Source organism: Asterias amurensis, chromosome 11, assembly GCF_032118995.1.
Source record: "Asterias amurensis chromosome 11, ASM3211899v1".
Classification (NCBI taxonomy): Eukaryota; Metazoa; Echinodermata; class Asteroidea; order Forcipulatida; family Asteriidae; genus Asterias; species Asterias amurensis.
In genome coordinates, this window is record NC_092658.1 from 13,270,616 (window position 1) to 13,289,525 (window position 18,910).

The 18,910-nt window shown below is 40.1% G+C and overlaps 1 protein-coding gene across 3 annotated transcripts; it reads left to right on the forward strand.

The window, feature by feature from the left end:
- The first annotated feature begins 1,022 nt into the window (after nt 1-1,022).
- Nucleotides 1,023-18,338, forward strand: LOC139944403 (DNA excision repair protein ERCC-6-like). Of its 3 annotated transcripts, XR_011786953.1 has the most exons (22): nt 1,023-1,117; nt 1,808-1,980; nt 2,305-2,698; nt 3,192-3,324; nt 3,891-3,987; nt 4,170-4,826; nt 5,250-5,457; nt 6,195-6,332; nt 6,978-7,130; nt 7,688-7,823; nt 8,197-8,367; nt 8,884-9,060; nt 9,749-9,961; nt 10,655-10,888; nt 11,226-11,333; nt 11,480-11,694; nt 12,297-12,808; nt 13,424-13,561; nt 14,368-14,572; nt 15,160-15,244; nt 15,996-16,599; nt 16,630-18,338. XR_011786953.1 is itself a non-coding variant. In XM_071941415.1 (21 exons), the coding sequence occupies exons 2-21, from the start codon at nt 1,881-1,883 to the stop codon at nt 16,389-16,391; spliced, it is 4,470 nt and encodes a 1,489-aa protein (XP_071797516.1). In that variant the 5' UTR covers nt 1,023-1,117; nt 1,808-1,880; the 3' UTR covers nt 16,392-18,338. The 3 variants fall into 3 exon arrangements, 2 of the variants coding, with proteins under 2 accessions (XP_071797516.1, XP_071797517.1); XM_071941415.1 differs by having other exon boundaries at nt 15,996-18,338; XM_071941416.1 differs by having other exon boundaries at nt 4,173-4,826; nt 15,996-18,338.
- Nucleotides 18,339-18,910: the final 572 nt, after the last annotated feature.

Below are 18,910 nucleotides of genomic sequence, written 5' to 3' on the forward strand. Positions count from 1 at the left end.
AATAAAGAAGTTTAAAGCCATCTGCCTAAACAACGAAACAAAACACAACACACACCTATCTCTCTGTTGCTTACACTGTGGACATCCTGTAAAAAAAAAAGAGAGCTCAGTTTGAACGTGTCAAGTCCCTATATATTATTTCGGCTCCTTTTTTTCTCAAAAGCTCTCTCTTCGCATGCAACTCACCCTAACCACCTTTTTCATACCCTGAAATAAAATTATACAGTAATGCTACTTCTGTCACAACCATCGCGTTTAAATCCCGAATTTTTGACAACACAAAATACTATTCATGATGAATAATATCTTGCTCAGGTTGTATACAGTTTAACGGTCGGTTGGTTTTTCTCTTTTGCACGAGAAAGCGAGGTTGCATGCATTCCTCTGTCAATTATTACTACTGACAAAAACATCGAAAATTCTCACTGTATAAACCGTTAAAACCAGTTGCAACTCGGTATCAACTTTTCATTTAACTATAATTTATATAGACCCAACACCTACACAATGGGAAGAAAAAAGTTCGGCAAACCCGTATACTTGCCACATTATTTCATCATAATATCACGCATACCTCTTCCAACCTGTGAAACTCGTCAAAAGTTAGGATGCCCTCAAAGAATAAATTCGTCTCCAACCCACGACCAAATAGTAGTTTATAACCTCGAATGGTAAATTATGACAATTCAGTACCCTGAAAATGAAGTCATGCATGCAAGCCCGCCCCCCCCCCCCCCCCCCCCCTTAAAAAAATCGGATGGGGTATACTTGGTTGGCTTAGTTCCATTTGCACTGAAAATACATTGAAACATAAAGTTATATTAGAAATGAATTAATAGAACAGCTAGTAAAAAATCTCTGTTCCGACAGTTTGTAGGTCGGAACATGAGAATGGTCTCCCTCCCCTAGCCCCGCCCACCCCCATAAATAAAAAACCTGTCCACATGGTATAGCGCCCTCAATTGATACCTTTGTGTCGATGTCATAATGTAGTGCAATATTTTGCATAACGTTGTACGAATAGGATCTTCAATGGTGAAGGTTTGTGTGGTACAAGTTCCCGATTATTTTCTGTTTTTGTGGCATTGAAGGAAGAGATCAGTTCGAGTTAAAAGAGGTGAGATTAAGGTTTGGTTATACTACGTCATTTCTGAACCGTAATCCTTGCCCTTTTTATGAGATTATTGTAAGAAAACTCCGAAAATTATACTGATGATCTGCTGAACATTTTTAATATTTATTGTTGTGAATGTGATCATTCAATTCAATACAGAATTCATTGACAATGGGCAATGAGTAAATGACATTCCAGTTGACAAATGTAATCATTATATTTATAACTTAGTGTAAACAGTAAACCTACCCATGCTCACGTTTAACCATTACTCGAGCTCTGCTGCCTCTGCCTGGTGTTTCTGATCAGTAGAGTGTGGTTTTGAGTCCTGGTCATGACACTGTGTCCTTAAGCAAGACACTTACTTACATAACTATTGCTTCATCCTTCGGATGGGACGTAAAACTTATCTCATGTGTTGTTATAAAATCCATAGAGTAAGGAACAATCATCCCACGTCAGAATACTCCAGCAGTTGGGAAGCGGTTCGCCCCGGTGTGTCTGGCAGCGCGTTTATCTTCAATTATGAAGGCTGCTCTAAAAAGGAAAAAGAAAGAAATTTTAAATTTCCTCATAGTCATAGAAGCGCCCTTTACCAGAGGAAAAATTGCTGCATGCCCCTTTAAGACCTGGAGATGTGTATGAATACAATCGCGTTTTCTTTCTTAATTCTTCCCTATTTTATTACATCAGGTGTGCCTGATGACTGATATTTAACGTCGAGCTGTAGCAGGTGTTTGACACACCTTCCACACCAACCCTTAGAATGGCTACACCGATGTCAGCAGCCAAGAATGAGAATGGAGATCAGACACAGCAGAGTACAGCTGCTGCTTCTGGACTTGCCCTTCCCGAAAATGAACAAGGTAGGCCTATGTTACTATTTAACAAAATCTCAGAGCAGAACTGGGCCCGATTTCATAAAGCCTGTAAGCACAGAAACTTGCTAAGCATAAAAAAGTATTGCTTAGAAGCACGATATTAACCTCAACCCTTGCAGCCAAAAGATGTCAGAAAAGTAAAGTAAACTTTGTTCGTAGTTGTAACTGGAACATTAAAAAAAAGGTGTAATTTACATGTGTGAATGTTCATGCTTTCTCCAATAACTGTACAAAGCCACAGCCTTCAAAGTTAGATTGCAAATAAATTACTATTTCAAATATAAATGTCCTTTTTTGTTTTATTTCCAGAAACTACAGATGTGCTACCACCAACTACAACCTCCGATATTCCACAAACTGACACCTCCTCATCAGGCGTAGATCCATCAACGCCGTCTGCAAGCGCCTGTCTGAAAAACCTAGCAGGTAACATCGATCAAAATGGAGCATCGACCAGTAACAAAGACGAGGCGTCGACCAGTACAGGGGGCGTGTTCTCCATCAACAGGGACCTCATCCCCTCTGTGCCGAACCAGATGCAGGCCACTGAGCTCCAGGGTCTAGAAGGGGTCAGTGTCTTCGATCAGGAGGAGTTTGAGAAGGGGGTCTTAGAGCAGGTTGATCAGGCCATCTCGGCCAGGCAGCAAGTTGTGGACCGTGAGAGGGCTGAGAAGGACCTGAATGCTGTCCTGGTTGACATAAGGTAAGATCATAACAGATTGCTTAAACATTTTTTGCTCAGCAAAAAGAAGCAGGGTCATGGATTTTTTTGTTTTTTTCATTGTCACGCTGATTTATCAGCTAAAGGATCGAGAAAGACACAATAAAGGTGTCCTCTTGTTGAGAAAACAGCAAAAAACTGCAACTGGATTTTTACTAGAACATCAAATCAATCCACATTTAGTGAAGTGATAGTAGGTACCAACCACATCTCTATATGCAGCATTTGCTCATCCTCAGATATCTGGGAAACCATTATGCATGAATCAAAACTAGTTGGGCAAAAGTTTATCCAAACCATTTTTACGAAGAATATTTCTCAAAAAAGTAAATACTATCAACGGCTCCAGTGCTTCTCACCTAGTAAGTTTTTATGGTCAATAATTTTTTGAGTATTGACCCCACCTTTAAGTGAGGTCAATAGTTTGTTAATGTTTACTGTTTTCATTTGTCTTTCTGGTTATTTTCTTTCACAGGTCATGCAAGAAGGATCTAGGACATATTACTAAAGTGATGTCCAACATGAACAGTAAGACGATTCCATTAACATTTGCTCAGAAGGAAGTTCAGAGGAATCTCATCTCCATGCGCACAAAGAGAGACAACAAGGTAATTTCCTTTAACTACTTTGATTAGGTAATACAAAAGCGTTGAATGACATCGCATCACATTTCAAATAAGTTTTACGTTCTTGTAGCACAATATTTTTTACTTTCCTGAATTTTGATAATATTCAATCAACACGACATTGAATTTGACCTTTAGACTGTCTGAAACATTTCTTTTTTGGAATGTTCTAAGTTCAAGTTAGATACATTGTCTAATTTTTGAGAAAACAGCAACAAAACTGTCATGGTATTTCCACAAGAATGTCAAATCCGTCCACGTTTAAGTGAGGTGACAGCCGGTGAACAGAAACCAATTCTCAATCTCAGAACTGATTCATGCATTTGTGTTCGACGCTCGATGAAGTCGGGCTTCAAATTTTGCAATGAAGGAGTATCAACTAATATGGCATTTTACACCATTTTAACGTGAGGTTAAAGATTTTCATGAGGAATCTATTAGAAGGATCTGTTAGAAAATGAGTCCATCACAAAACTGAATTAAACCTTGGAGCCCCTTTTTAACTAGACAGACATACTTATGCTACTTCAATGCTTACTTTATTTTAGGCAAAACAACTCAAGACTCTCCGTGCTCGACAGCGATCTCTACTTGCCAAGTTGAGCGGCTCTGATGTAAATCTACAGGTTTCAGATGATGAGGAAGGTAAGCAAAGCAAGAACAAAATCTTACTTGATGAAAAGTCTTGAAGAACCTGAATTCGATGCTCAGCCATGACACATAAAAGGACTGATTTCAAACCCACCAACCAAGCCTGAACCCGGCGGAAGTGGAAGCTTTGGTTAAAAAATAAAAAAAACCTAATTTGCCTTTGTTTATGTTTACAGAAGGTCAAGATCAAAACGTTCAGACGTACCAACAGCTTTTATGTCGCAGCCCAACCTCAGAGGGAATCCCAACACAACCCGCAAAAGAGACAGAACAAGAACGTCTTATACGCCTCGGAGAAATGACACCCTTTGGCTCAATGGTACAGTCCAAAGCATCAACGAGTAAAAAACCCCTCCACCCACAACCCATGACAGACTTTGAGAAGTTCATGACACAAAAAACACAAGATGACATGACACGTCGAAAGAAAGTCACCCCTCGTAAACCGACTCCCATGAAATCAAAATCCGAACCCATCAAAATCCAAAGTTCACAACCTACTCATAAAATAGCACCAGTCCAACAGGACGTCAAACAGAAGCAAAAAGAACTCTCAAAAAAACTGAAGCAGAAATCAACGAAAAAGCCTACCAAGGAAACCAAAAAGAAAACAACTGACTCATCGGATGATGAGACATACTTTGTTTACAAACCTGTGAGGAGTGAGACATCAGCGAGTTTTCCAAAGTCTCGCAAGAGGCCGAAGAAGACACGAGATCTGAAACCCCATTGGGGGAGTGATGCTGAGTTGAGTGACTGGGACAACGATGGGAATAACAGTGAGCAGAGTGATGAGGATTATACACCGGGGTTCAACGACCTCTCAGATGAAGGTGAGATTCATTGTCTTTTTTCGTTTATCAATACAACAAAGTTGGATTGAGATTAATCTTAGCGGGGCATTGGTGTTTGTCAGTACACCATTGTGTAGTCTTTCATGTTTTTAATCAGCAGAGTGTGGGTTTGAGTCCCTTTCGTGAGTCCCTACAAGACACTTTACCATTATTGCTCAGCCCTATGGGTCATAAAGCTGCTGGTCCTGTGTGTTGCACGTAAAAGAGAAGGGTTTTGGCCCCGTGTGTCTGGCAATGGCTGCTGAATGCGCCGGAGCAGCTTGTAAAATAAGGTGGTACATAAATGGATCTCATAATTAAAAAAAATTAAAAACCTGTCTTAGAAAATTCCTGTCTGTTCAAGCACCTTGAGTACCTTATCAGTAGATACACACTGCTATTAAAATATTATTATACCTTTAGATGAGGAGTGTTTCACACCAAAGAAAAAATCCAAGAAGAGAGGTCGTAAGGAAAGCATCTCAACCGAAGACTTTGAAGATGGTACCATAGCATGTCTTGATGACCTTAAGAAGTCATATGGGGTCAAAGTTCAACGTTCAAAAAGCGGTCACAGGAAGTTCAAATGCAAGGATGATGCTACACAGGATCTGTATTTTCGTAGATTGAAGTAAGTCTTAGATAAGGAGCGGGACCCCAGTCTCTACTTTATTGACTGATAAGCATGTCTTTAGATGAGCGATCATGTGAACTGGTACAGTTAATCGGATAACTGTTTTAAAACTGGTTTACTGTTTAACCAGTAAACGGTTTAACCAGTTTTAGCAATTAAACTGTTTAACAGGTTAACTGGTTAACTGTTAAACTGTTCAACCGTAAAAAGGCAGCCACAACTGAAATTAAATGCCAGCCACGGATACCAATGTCCTCCATTGGCCGGTGTTTATATCCATTTCCTTGGCAATAAATGGCTGAGAATAATTCTGTTCCCCCATGACACGATGCCAGTCCATCGCAGGAAACTCTCCTGCTCTTGCAGGGGTCACCATTTTAAGTAAAGAGAAGCAATTATGATACAGTTCCTTTCTCAAGGACACAAAGTGTTGCGGCTAACCAGGCCAGGATTCGAACCCACATTCTGTTAAGTACAGAACTTGAGTCCATCGCCCTAGACCGCTCGGACGCAACACTTCGATATATAAATTCACGATTTCAACATTCTCTCAAAACCCATCTCTTCAGATAAGCCTATAAAGATATCGAGTGAAGTTTTCTTCTTGTTCTTGACCAGTGCCTTTGAATGTTATACAGATAAAGTGCGCTTTACAAATGCTGTGTTATTATTATTATAATTATAAATGTCCAATCATTTTTAATTTACTTTGGTGGTACTCTGTGTCTTTGCAGAGAGAACCGTAGGTCCGAGTTGGTGAAGAAGCAGCGGATGATTGAGAGAGGGGAGGTGGATAGTGACTCAGAGCCTGAGGATATGCAGTTTGAGGGCGGGCTCATCATACCAGGCAAAATATGGTGCAATCTATACAAGTAAGCAGATGCTTTAAATGTACGGGGGTCGATTTCACAAAGAGTGAGGACTCGTCTTTTCTCGAGTTAGGACAAGTAACTCGTCCTAACTTAGGATTAATCTTAAGGTCTGCCTGCTACAGTGCAGGGTTGGGACTCGTACTAAGTCCTAAGATTAGTCTTAAGTTAGGAAGAGTTTTGTGAAATCGACGGCAGATCGTTTAACAAAATCTTTCTCCTGAAGATATTTAGAGCATACTAATCGAAGGTTGAGTCATCAACCACTGGCAGCTGACTCAAACTCTGGTGTCTCTGATCAGCAGAGTGCTGTGTCCCTGAGCAAGATCACCTACCATAACTGCTTTGTCCTTCCGATGGGTCATAAAGCCATAGGTCCCATAGGATTGTTAGTGCACATAAAAGAACCCAGAACACTTAACGAGGAAGAGTATGGGTGAAGAGAAACAATTATAGTAAAGCATCTTGCTCAAGGATACAAGTATAATGGCCAGGTTTGTAACCCACACCTTGATGACTAAAACCACCAGAACTTGAATTCAATGATCTAAACCGCTTGGCCATAACACCCTATAACTTCAATTCTTATTTAGAAAGCTTGAAATTTTGTAAATAAAACCGTTATTGTTTTTTTTCCTTGGGTTGCAGGTATCAGAAGGTTGGAGTGAAGTGGTTGTGGGAGCTTCATCAGCAGCAGGCTGGGGGCATCATTGGAGATGAAATGGGTCTTGGGAAGACCATTCAGATGATTGCATTCTTAGCTGGACTCAGAGGGAGCAAGCTACGCAATCCTGGTTCCAGGTAAGCTAGAAATCTAGCCCGCAAGTATGCTTACCAGAATACGATTACCAGCTAAAACACCATTTGACATGTTCAAAATGTTATTGATATCCTGCTTTATAGTTTTGCTTAGCAGACTGCTTAAGCAGCTCTATGAAATCAGGCCCTGACCAGGGAACTTGGTAAGATTTGGCAAGAGAAACTGAAAGTAGTCCCTGTGGTGGTTAGAGCACTTGGTACCATTCATAAAGCACTAGGGAAACATTTGGTTGTAGATCTGTTAAATTAGGCAGTGCTTCTGGAAACAGCGAGGACCCCCGAGAAAGACCCTTGAGATCTACGCGACGGACTCCAGGAGTTACCGGCACAAAGGATTAGTTTTAGATGTGGGGAAAAACCACCCCAGAGAATGATTCCATGGAAAACCCACGCAGTCAGGTAGGGACTAAAAACCCAATCTACATAATGCCCCTAGCAGGATTCGAACCAGGGTCCTAGAGATGGAAGGCGAGGAAAAATACCACTACACCAACCCAACCAACCTAAATATATACCACTTATATTTTCCTTGTTTGTAGATACATTGGTCTTGGGCCGGTGCTCATTGTATGTCCAGCTACAGTCATGCATCAATGGGTCAAGGAGTTCCATAAATGGTACCCAGAGATGAGGGTAGCTATCTTGCATGACTCTGGATCACACACTGGATCAAAGGTAAGATATAGGTTTGAATATGCATTACACACAGCTTTATTCTATATACTGCATCTCTTTGGAAGAAGCCATACAACCGTTAACTGCCAGGGAGCCAGGGATCTACCATGTAGCCAGGGATCACACCTGAGTTTACGATACAACCTGTGGCAGCAGAAGTATCGCCTTTTAATAAGAGGATGCAACTTTTTAGTTAAGATATCAAATGCATTCTATTAGTATTATTAACGGACCACCAATTGGGTAAATTTGAAATGATTTAGCGTTTAACAATGAACAGTTGATTGGAGTGGGGAGAAGCTGTTATGCTATTAACTGCCATCTAGCCAGATATCGCACCCAGTTTTAAAATTTCTGTTTTTTCTGTCTACAGAGGGCGCTTATCCATGACATAGCGCTCTGCCATGGAACTTTAGTTACGTCTTATTCAGCGGTGCGTATTCAAGAGAAGCTACTACTGAAGCATACATGGCATTATATAGTCCTGGATGAAGGACATAAGATCCGCAATCCTGATGCTGCCGTCACTCAAGCTTGTAAACAGGTAAAGACTTTGGTGAAAGATAATATGAATAATAATAACAGTGGCTTCTTATATAGCGCACATATCCGTCACTCAGTGATGTCAAGGCGCTTTAACATTCAGTATTTACCTGTAAGGTATCGTGGGGCTACATTATAAGTATGAGACCTACTCCTTTTTATATAGTGCCATGCAATGGTTTACAAGGTGCTGTGGCGCAATTTGCTGCCAATCAAACCAGGAACACCAGGGCAAACCCCTTCTCTTTACGATAAGTGCACAGGGTGCATTACACAACACATGGGACCAACAGCTTTCAGCCCATCCGAAGAATGAAACAATGATTAAGTGTCTTGCTTAAGGACACAGGTGTCAAGAGTGGGACTCAAACCCACACTCTGCTGATCAGAACCACCAGAGCTTGAGTCCAGTGCCCTTAAACTCTCGTCCCTAACACATCACGTGTCATGATCTGGACCCGAACCTACACTCAGTCAGCCGAATTTGTAAAACCGTGTTATATTTTTTCTCCAACAGTTTCGTACATGTCATCGGCTGATCCTGTCTGGTTCCCCGATGCAGAATAATCTACGTGAGCTTTGGTCTCTGATTGACTTTGTCTTCCCAGGCAAACTGGGGACACTCCCTGTCTTCATGGAGAAGTTCTCTGTTCCCATTACGATAGGAGGCTACTCAAATGCTACTCAAGTACAGGTATGTAGTACATTTCATTTCATTTGTTCTGGTTGTGAAGCCAACTAAATCGTTATAGACCTTTATCAAGCTGTCGCCATCTTGGTCATGTTCCCTGTTTCCATGACAGTAATGAATGCTAACATTAATTGCGCAAACATGGCACCAGACTGTTATTTCGTCCAGCCTCAGTTTGGTTGCAATGGGTTTGAATGGAGTAAAATAAAGATGGCCACACCGTGATCAAGGTCTATACTAGCCAAGCACCCAATCAAGAGAAGACGAGGAAGGAAGTGTCTGTTTTGTCAGCATTACAGCAGTGCTGCTTTGAAGACCTGATGATGGCAGCAAACAAAAAGGCTGTGAGATGTGCCAAATCTTAGTAAAAAATTTGAATAGTATATAATGGAATCCAAAGAGATCAGCATTAGCAATTTTACTAATGCACCAATGCAGAAATATTTCATAATTATCTCAATTTCTTAAGTGACTGCTGGTAGTTAACACTATGTCAAGGTGTTATTATTTCACTGTTTGCTCCAAAGTGCAATCAATCAATCAATCAGTCAATCAAAGGTCATTTGTAGAGCGCCAAAATCAAGAGTTTGTTCTAAGGCGCTGAGGCACAGTGCAATGCCCTGGGGGAGTCAAAGTCATTGATATCCTAGACTAGACCATTTCACATATCTGTATTGTCTTTCAAACACAGGTTCAGACAGCCTACAAGTGTGCCTCGGTGCTCCGTGACACCATCAACCCATACCTCTTGAGACGACTCAAGGCAGACGTCAAGCAAAACCTGAATCTCCCTAGTAAGAGTGAGCAGGTCCTATTCTGTCGTCTCTCTGAGGAGCAGATTCAGATCTACAAGGATTACCTCAACTCCAAGGAATGTCAGCTGATTCTGAACAGGGAATATCAGGTAAAAGTATTGTTTTTTAATTTGTGTGTTGTGTGTGTTTGTGTACTTGTTGGTGTGCCACAGTCTGTTTTATGTGGGCTTAGGTGTACTATTTTTGTCTATTTATAATAATGTTTTTATCAATTTTATGAAACTGTAATTTTCAACTTAATATATATTTATATTTATATATAGTTTTTAATGATACCTGTAAGTGGCGGCTATCCGTTTTTGGATATCAATAATGAATAAATAATAACAAAATTGGTGTGGGTTCAAGATCCTTGACCGAGAGATCCCGAAACCGTTTCATACAAACCTTCTGATACATGAAACCCAATGGCAAAAAATCAAAGTTTTTTTTACAAAATGTCCAGCTTTCTAAATAAGACTTACATGGTGTCATGGCCGAGCGGTTTTGAGCGTTTGATTCAAGGTCTGATGGTAAAGTCATTGGGTGTGTGTTCGAATCCCAGTCATGACACTTGTGTCTTGCTTCTCTTTACCAAGGGGTATATCGAGTTACTTTGTTTCTTCGCTGTGTTCTGGGAATTTCAGGGATACTGTAGAGGATTTCAGGGGGTGGGGTACCTTTGCAAAATGAAAATGGCCTTGCCCTCTCAAAGATGAAACTACATGCCTGTGCGAACTGTGATTTAGATTGACGTATGACCTTTGACCTGTAGTAATAACCTGACCTCACACTCTACACAGGTTTTTGCAGGTCTGATAACGCTGCGTAAGATCTGCAACCATCCTGACCTGGTGAGTGGGGGTCCGCGCATCATCAAAGGAGACACCAGCCTAGAGGCTGTGCAGGCAGCCAACGATCCTGCAATGCAGTATGGGTACTGGCAACGCTCCGGGAAGATGATTGTTATTAACTCGTTGCTGAAGCTATGGAGTAAGCAGAACCACAGGGTGTTGCTGTTCTCACAGAGTAAACAGGTTAGTGTTGCAGTGTTGTACAATCCCACGTTTTTGTCTTATCACTTTGTGATTGAACTGGGCTCATTTCATGGCTTTCATGCCATCAAATAGTATAAATAAGCAATATAACATTTATTAATTTCCTGAACAGTACATAAAAGAATGCAGAAGACAATAATGTGGAGGCACAATCCTAAAAAAGCGATGGCTTGAGGTGGAGTGCATTGAGAAGCAAAAAGAAAAGAAATACTTTAAAAATTACCGAGGACCGAGGCCACCTGTAGTCAAAGAGGACATGGGAATGAGGATTTAAGGAAATATTCAGATTGTAATGTTCTCGTTGTTTGTTTCTAAGATGCTGGACATCATTGAGGACTTTGTGAAGAAAACTTACACCTACATGAGGATGGATGGTACTACTCCAATCTCATCCAGACAGCCTTTGATACAGCAGTACAACAATGTAAGTCAATTCACATTCTGAATCTTTCACATTATGTAGCTTTCACATTCTGTAGCTTTCGCATTCTGTAGCTTGGGAAGTTCTACCCCCATCTCAACCAAACAGCCTTTAAAACAACAGTATAACATTTTCCATCTCTTAAACAGGACCCATCAATCTTTGTCTTCTTGCTGACCACCCGAGTAGGCGGCCTTGGTGTGAATCTGACCGGAGCTAACCGGGTGGTCATCTTTGACCCTGATTGGAACCCGAGTACGGACACCCAGGCAAGGGAGCGGGCGTGGCGTATTGGACAGACACGCCAAGTCACTATCTATCGGCTCATTACAGCTGGGGCAATAGAGGAGAAGATTTACCACAGGTATAAATTTTCCCAGTCTTTAATTTTGTTTCTTATATCTGTCCTCTTTTTTTTGTATTTTCGTTGTTTGTTTGTGAGTGCATACAATGTATGTATGAAGAAGAAACAAAGCAGTGGCACAAATAGCCTAACATCAACAGGCCACAGACAGCCACTTCAAGGTGAGGGCTACACTTAACTGTCACCAGGGGCACGTTGATACCTACTCCTGGGGCTGAAACAGGGTTATCCCCCCCCCCCTTCACAGTCTGTAAGGATGTACACTGTAGGCATGAGTATTATCCACTAGGATCCTGGCTGATAGAGAAGATTGCACTATCTTCACAACTTTATCTCAGGCAATTAAAAATGGTTAAGTGTCTTGCTCAAAGGCATGGTCGGGACTTGAACCCACTGCTGATAACACCAGAACTTGGGTCTGTTACCCTCAGCCATGGCATGCTAAGAATTGTTCTTTTTTAACTTCATAAACCCTGTATGGCCTACTTGGGAGCCAATACTTACTGTAACCTTCCCAAATTTTTGTAAATCTTGTGATTACTCTGTCATTTAACGAATGATGTGCCTTTCAGTTTAATTTGTATGTATTTTTTTTGTGATAGGCAAATCTTCAAGCAGTTCCTTACCAATCGTGTCCTAAAGGACCCTCGTCAGCGTCGCTTCTTCAAATCCAACGACCTCTTTGAACTTTTTACCTTGACTTCAGACAGCAACAAACACGGCACGGAGACCAGCGCCATCTTTGCTGGCGTCGGTTCAGACGTCAAGGTCCCGACAACTGCCCACAGACCAGCGAGGAAAAAGTCCATCGAGAGGAGAGACAAGACGGAACTTCAGGGAAGGAAGGAAAGGAATGGAGTAAGGAGGATGGAAGTCCATGATTCCGAAATGGAAACTGGAGAGGTGAAAAGCGAAATTCAAAATGGCATTTCGCAGGAAGATGTTCCTGGATGCAGCAGGTCTGTGGAGAATGGTGTTGATTCTGAGGTGCGAATTACTTCAAGGAGTAATGGAAGGAAATCCTTGGATGTAGAGATGGGAGATCAGGCTGGAACGAGTAAAGGGGAGAAGAGCAATGCTGAGAGAAAGAGGAGGAAAAAGAAAAAGGATGCAAGTAAGTCAAACTTGGACATATTGATACAATAAGATATACAATACAATGGGTTTTTATATAGCGCCATTTCATTTAGACCACAGCGCTTTAAACGAACAATAGCAATGCAGATAATACAACAAAAGAACAATAAAGCAATAAACAGACACTAAGGAAAAAGATATTTTTTAAGTGCTTTCTTGAAAATAGGCAGTGAAATTGAGGTGCGTATTGTGATGGGAAGATGGTTCCACAGTCCTGGAGCGGCTAAGGAAAACCATGTTAACCACTTTATGTCGGATAGCATGTTTATTTTCAAGACTTGAGGCAGACATTTTTTAACGCTAGGAACAACTTAGGATTTCCATTAATATACCATGGCAGATTATCAGCTGTGGCTTATGGTCAGGGTCTTTCAAATCACAACGCGAGTGCCTAAACGATGACACAAAAATCTCCCAAAACACCCCAAAAACCACCATTTTTCTACTTATGTTGGCAAACTTTTGAAATGTGGTCACATTATCAAAGTAGGTCTCCGTGTTTATCCAGCAGTAAACCATTGACAGACAGACGGTGTGTGTAATGGTGTGTAACTATTGAGGGATTTATTCAATGCTATTCTGTCTTTTACAGGACTTGATGGACATCGTATTGCTCACTTAGCCAAGCACACTGCATATCAACCCAAGTCGGAACACGGAGAGCCAAAGGATGAACAGACTGATGCTCAGAAAGATGACTACGTCCTCAGCAAACTCTTCAAGAAATCAGGTTAGTTCATCTTTAACATCAACCAACCCACAACCTACGTTCTTCCTCTCTCAACCTTTGAGCATTGAACAAACACTAAAGCAGGAGACCAAGCCTTCTCCAATGCAGGCCCGGCTCTGCGGAACTCACTTCCTGATAGCAAACTCACTTGAATCACATTTATTAATGGCCATTTACATATTTCCTGGAAAATGTCCATTGGTATACTATACTAACTTGATATCATGAGAAACTACAAGATACTTTTGATAGATGTTAAATTTGCATTGGGGATAAAGAATATTCATTTTGGTTTACCGGTATACATCGATGTATGTTAGCTCTGTATACTCAGTACTTTCCCGAGTTCTGTGAAAAGAAATCACAGGCATATTACTCTGATGGGATTCAAAAGCCACAACCTTTGCAACTCTAGAGCAGTGTCAAGATACTTTGTATGCAGAAAATAATCCATGCTAATATGTAGTGAGTTCACAATGTTAATTCTATCTGTGTCTTGTAAATCCCACTGGGATTTATCCCAGGGATGAAATTGTTCAGATTTCTGGCTGAATTCAGACTTTTTTATGTCAGCCTGGTGAAGAAAATCAGACAATATTTTTCACAAAAAAAAAAAATATCCTGCTTATTGGTCTACTTCTCTAGTGCTTTGGCTACTGTCTCCAAACACTCCTTGAAATCTATAACCCCAGGGTTTACCAAACTGTAGAAATGGCATCATTTCAACATAACTTTGAATTTGCATCCAAGTTTCAGACTTTTTCGTTAGTAATGACTCTCACCCCTGAAAACCTTTTACTTTGAAGGAGTACACAGCGCCTTGCAGCATGACAACATCATGGAGGCAGCTAGCCCTGATTATCTACTCGTAGAGGGAGAAGCAGAACGGGTTGCTAGGGATGCCGTCAAGGCCCTCAAAGATTCCAGACGTCACTGCCATCGAGCCACCTCAGGGGTACCTACATGGACTGGATCTGGAGCCTCAGGAGGCACCACAACCCCGCCTAAGAAGTAAATTGTTGTCTTTATTTCTGTCATTAATTTGGGTTTTTTAAACAAAAATAAAACTATTTTTTAATCTTTGTTCAGAATGAACATCTTGATCAGCTCAATGAAATTGGGCCATTTGCTCGATTTCACAAAGCACTGAGGTTCATCTTAAGATGAGTTGTCAAAATCATCACTCAGGATTTTAGCAACTAAGATTGAAGCACAGTTAATCAATCAATCTTAGATTTTCGTGAAATTGGCTCCAGAAATATCTTCGTACACCCCTTCTATTGCAATGACTGTACTCTATGTAGGTTCTTTTACCTGCATTTTACAAAACACAAGAATTGCAGCATTAGATCCCATTCAAAGTGTTCTTGAAATGTAATGCTTTCTTATTATTTGTTTTCATCCCCAATTAATGTAGGTTTTCACTTTTGTTTTGTGTTGTGGAAAAAGAGAAACAAAAAAAACGTACTAACTGAGATTTGATTTTGTATGTGTCACTCAATGTTACTGGTGATAATTCTTTGCAGAATCCACGATCAATAACTGGAACGTATTGCCAATATATTTGTTCTTTTTTAATAATTTATTTTGCTATACAGACCAAGGTTTGGGCAGAAGTCAAACAACAAAGTAGCTGGTTTGCTCGGTGGCAGTAAGCTGTTACAAGGAAAGATAAAAAAACAGGTAAAATATTTTATTATCATCAGGTCTGTCTCTCTTATCTTTATACTGTGTAGAATGATAACACAAACAATATATTACACACTATATATCCTGGTAGCTAGATCAAGGCCATTACAACATAATTATTAAGTAGGATTTGAAACTTTGCTTGGTGGAAATACAATATAGTAAAGGTTTGTGGTACCACCATCTAATTACAATTTTTAAATGAGTTGAGGTGGTTCTGAAAAGAACCATTGGTTTTAACTAGATGTTTCGATCGGTATGTTCTGGTCGTCTTCTGGAGAAACCAGTTCCTTTCAGAACCACCCCAACTCGTTTAGAGGTTATCATTCCATGATGTTACCGCAAACCTTTACTGTATAATTATCCCTTTTCATCGGGTATACTTTTAACTTATAAGTATACCCGATGAACAGGGATAATTATACAGTAAAGGTTTGCGGTAAAACCATGTAATGACAATTTTTAAGCCCTTCCTTTAACTTGGTCAACTCCCAGGGACCATACAAACCCTAGCTTAAATTAGTGCTAAGGGTTTTACTCAAAAACAACCAGCCTTTTCAGGTTCCCAATTATACTCCTTGGTAAAGAGAAGCAATTACGGTCAAGTACCTTGCTTCAAGTGTCATGATTTGGAATCAAACCCCTCTTCCAATGATTTAGCAACTGAAACTTGATCAATATTATTATACTTCTGCCATGTATGAAATTAACCTGTTTTTGTTTTGTTTTTGTTTTTACTAAGCAGAAGCCGATATCTGTCCCAAAGCCAACACACTTCTCCGGTAAGGAGTTGATAGAAACTGCAGCATCACAGAACAGTACCAAGACCACGGCCCTTCCATCTTCAGGATCCCTGCTAGCTCAGATACGGAAGCGCAACAATGTCTCCGCCACAGATACAGACAATCAGACCTCTGTCGTCCTCCCGCAGCATGATCTTCTCGTGGACATTCGGGACTTTGTGTCCTTCCAGGCAGAGACCAATGGCCAGGCGACAACGAATGAGATCCTTCACAAGTTCAGGGGAAAGCTTCCATCGAATGATTCGGCGTTGTTTAAGTCCATGCTGACTGAGATATGTGTGTTCCAGAGAGTGAACGGTGGAGAGGGATTGTGGAAACTCAAGGAGGACTTTCGTTGATGTTGGACTTGGTGGCTCTCGAGGCAGATACATGTACCAAGGGCCAGGCGACAGCAAAAGAGATCCTTCACAAGTTCAGGAGAAAGCTCTCCTCAAACGATTCAGCATTGTTCAAGTCCATGCTGACTGAGATTTGTGTGTTCCAGAGAGTGAACGGTGGAGAGGGATTGTGGAAACTCCAGGAGAAGTTCCGTTGATGTAGGACTTGGTGGCTTTCCAGGCAGATACCAAGGGCCAGGCGACAACAAAAGAGATCCTTCACAATCTCAGAAGAAAGCTTCCGTCAAACAATGCGGCATTGTCCATGATGAATGAAATCTGTGAGAGAAAACGGTGGAGAGGGATTTTAGAAACTCCAGGAGAAGTTCCGTTAATGAGGTACATGACTCATTCAATTAAATTTGCATCCTTGGGTTCGGTTTTATAGATCAATCTAGTTGGACAGTTTTCAACCAGAACCCCAAATGAGTTGATGTTGAGAGCAAAATACTGGATTTAAAGAGAAGGTATTTGTTGGTAATCACTCTTTAAGTGTATTGCAATAATAACCCTTGGTTAAAAGCCTACAGCAGCATTTGTTGGTATAAGGCATTTTGAGAAACATTTTGGTTCAAAGCAATGTTGTAATACAAAAAGATACAGTTTTTATGGCCAAAAATTTGAATCTGAGAAGTGTTACCATGTAACTTTTCTAAGATTTTGTATTCCTATTGCGGATTATTCTTCCCGCGTGAGATATTTGCGCGACTGCCTTTTGAAGCGAAATGTTTAGATGTTAGTTTTATTGTATACATCTACATTTATATAGCATCAAAACAATAGAATGGTTCCAAAAAACAAAGGTATACTTTGCCTTTAAAGGAACACGTTGCCTTGGATCGGACGAGTTGGTCTATTAAAAGCATTTTAAATCGTTTGTTATGAAATGCATATGGTTAGAAAGAGGTTTTAAAAGTAGAATATAATGATCCACACAAGTATCACTCGAAACTGCACGGTTTTCCTTTTACGTCGCGAACTATCACGGTCGGCCATTTATGGGAGTCAAAATTTTGACTCCCATAAATGGCCGACCGTGTTAGTCGACAGGGTAAAAAGAAAACCACGCAATTTCGAGGCATATTTGTGTAGATCATTGTATTCTACTTTTACAATATCTTACTAACCATATACATTTTATAACGAACGGTTACAGAACGATTTTCAAAGACCAACTCGACCGACCCAAGGCAACGTGTTCCTTTAATACCTGTGCTAATAAGTCGGGGAAAACTTTTGCATTTGGAGGAAGAAAATAGATGCAATGATAGTACCAAAATAAACTCAGGTTTATCAATCTTAATGACCAATATTTTTTCCATGGCTTTGTACTTTGAGAATTATTTTAAGGAAAGTCAACCCAAGTTAATTAATTTATTATTGCAAGGAAATGTTTACTGTGGGCAATACTTAGTAAAACCAATATTTTAATCTGTTAAAAAATATGAATAATTACTGAACTGTGATACTGGAATTGTAAAAAATAATGTTTATTCTTTGGTGTAGTGGAAAACTTAGAGAAGATTTGACATTGAGTTTAACAAATTATCAGAATTTTAAACATGGCGGAATAGTTCACATCTTAGATCTCTGCTTAGCACGTTTACACAGGTAACCAGACAAAACTCACAAGCTTTCAGCACCTTAAGGAGAATCCTTGTTAAGCGATTTTGTCAGTTAACTGACTTCCAAGCCTGTTAAATAGGACTGATTTGTGTGAGTTGCAATTTTCTGATGAGTTCATATATATTTTTAACTGGTTTTATTGTTTTGGTTTTGTTTATTTATTGCCTCAATGTAAACATTTTTCATACTTAAGTTATTACTGTGGGTTGACATTTCCTTTCATAATCTAGTATTTAATGATTTTTAATGGTTTTTGATAGAATCATGAATAAAATCGGTGTGATGCTGAAAGAATTGGTTTTTTTTATAAGTATCTGTTTTGAGTTTTAGTTTGTTATTGTCGTTACTTAAAGACACTGGACACTATTAGTGATTGTCAAAGACTAGCCTTTGCAGTTGGTAATCTCAACATATGCATAAATAACAATCCTGTGAATCAGTCATCGAAGTTGCGAGATAATAATGAAAGAAAAAACACCCTTGTCACACGATGTTGTGTGCTTTCAGATGCTTGATGTAGAGACCTCAAATTCTAAATCTGAGGTCTCGAAATCAAATGATTTCTTTCTCGAAACTATATTACTTCAGAGGGAGCCGTTTCTCACAACGTTTTATACTATCAACCTCTCCCATTACTCGTTACCAAGTAAGGTTTTATGCTAATTATTTTGAGTAACTACCTATAGTGTCCACTGCCTTTAAGCGTTTAACGTTTCATGAATTATAAGCAACGGTTTGACTTCATGTTCAGACATTGTTGGGCGAGGCTTTGGATGTTTTGTTTTCGATGTGACTATATAGGAATTTGTTTTGTTTCGGGATATTTCAAGACACTTGCCACTATGACAGCAATA

Coding starts and splice junctions, on each gene's coding strand:
- LOC139944403 (XM_071941415.1), top strand. CDS start 1,881: ATGGCTACACCGATGTCAGCAGCCAAGAATGAGAATGGAGATCAGACA. Junction 4,827..5,249: donor CAACGACCTCTCAGATGAAG/GTGAGATTCATT, acceptor TTATACCTTTAG/ATGAGGAGTGTTTCACACCA. Junction 6,333..6,977: donor ATATGGTGCAATCTATACAA/GTAAGCAGATGC, acceptor CTTGGGTTGCAG/GTATCAGAAGGTTGGAGTGA.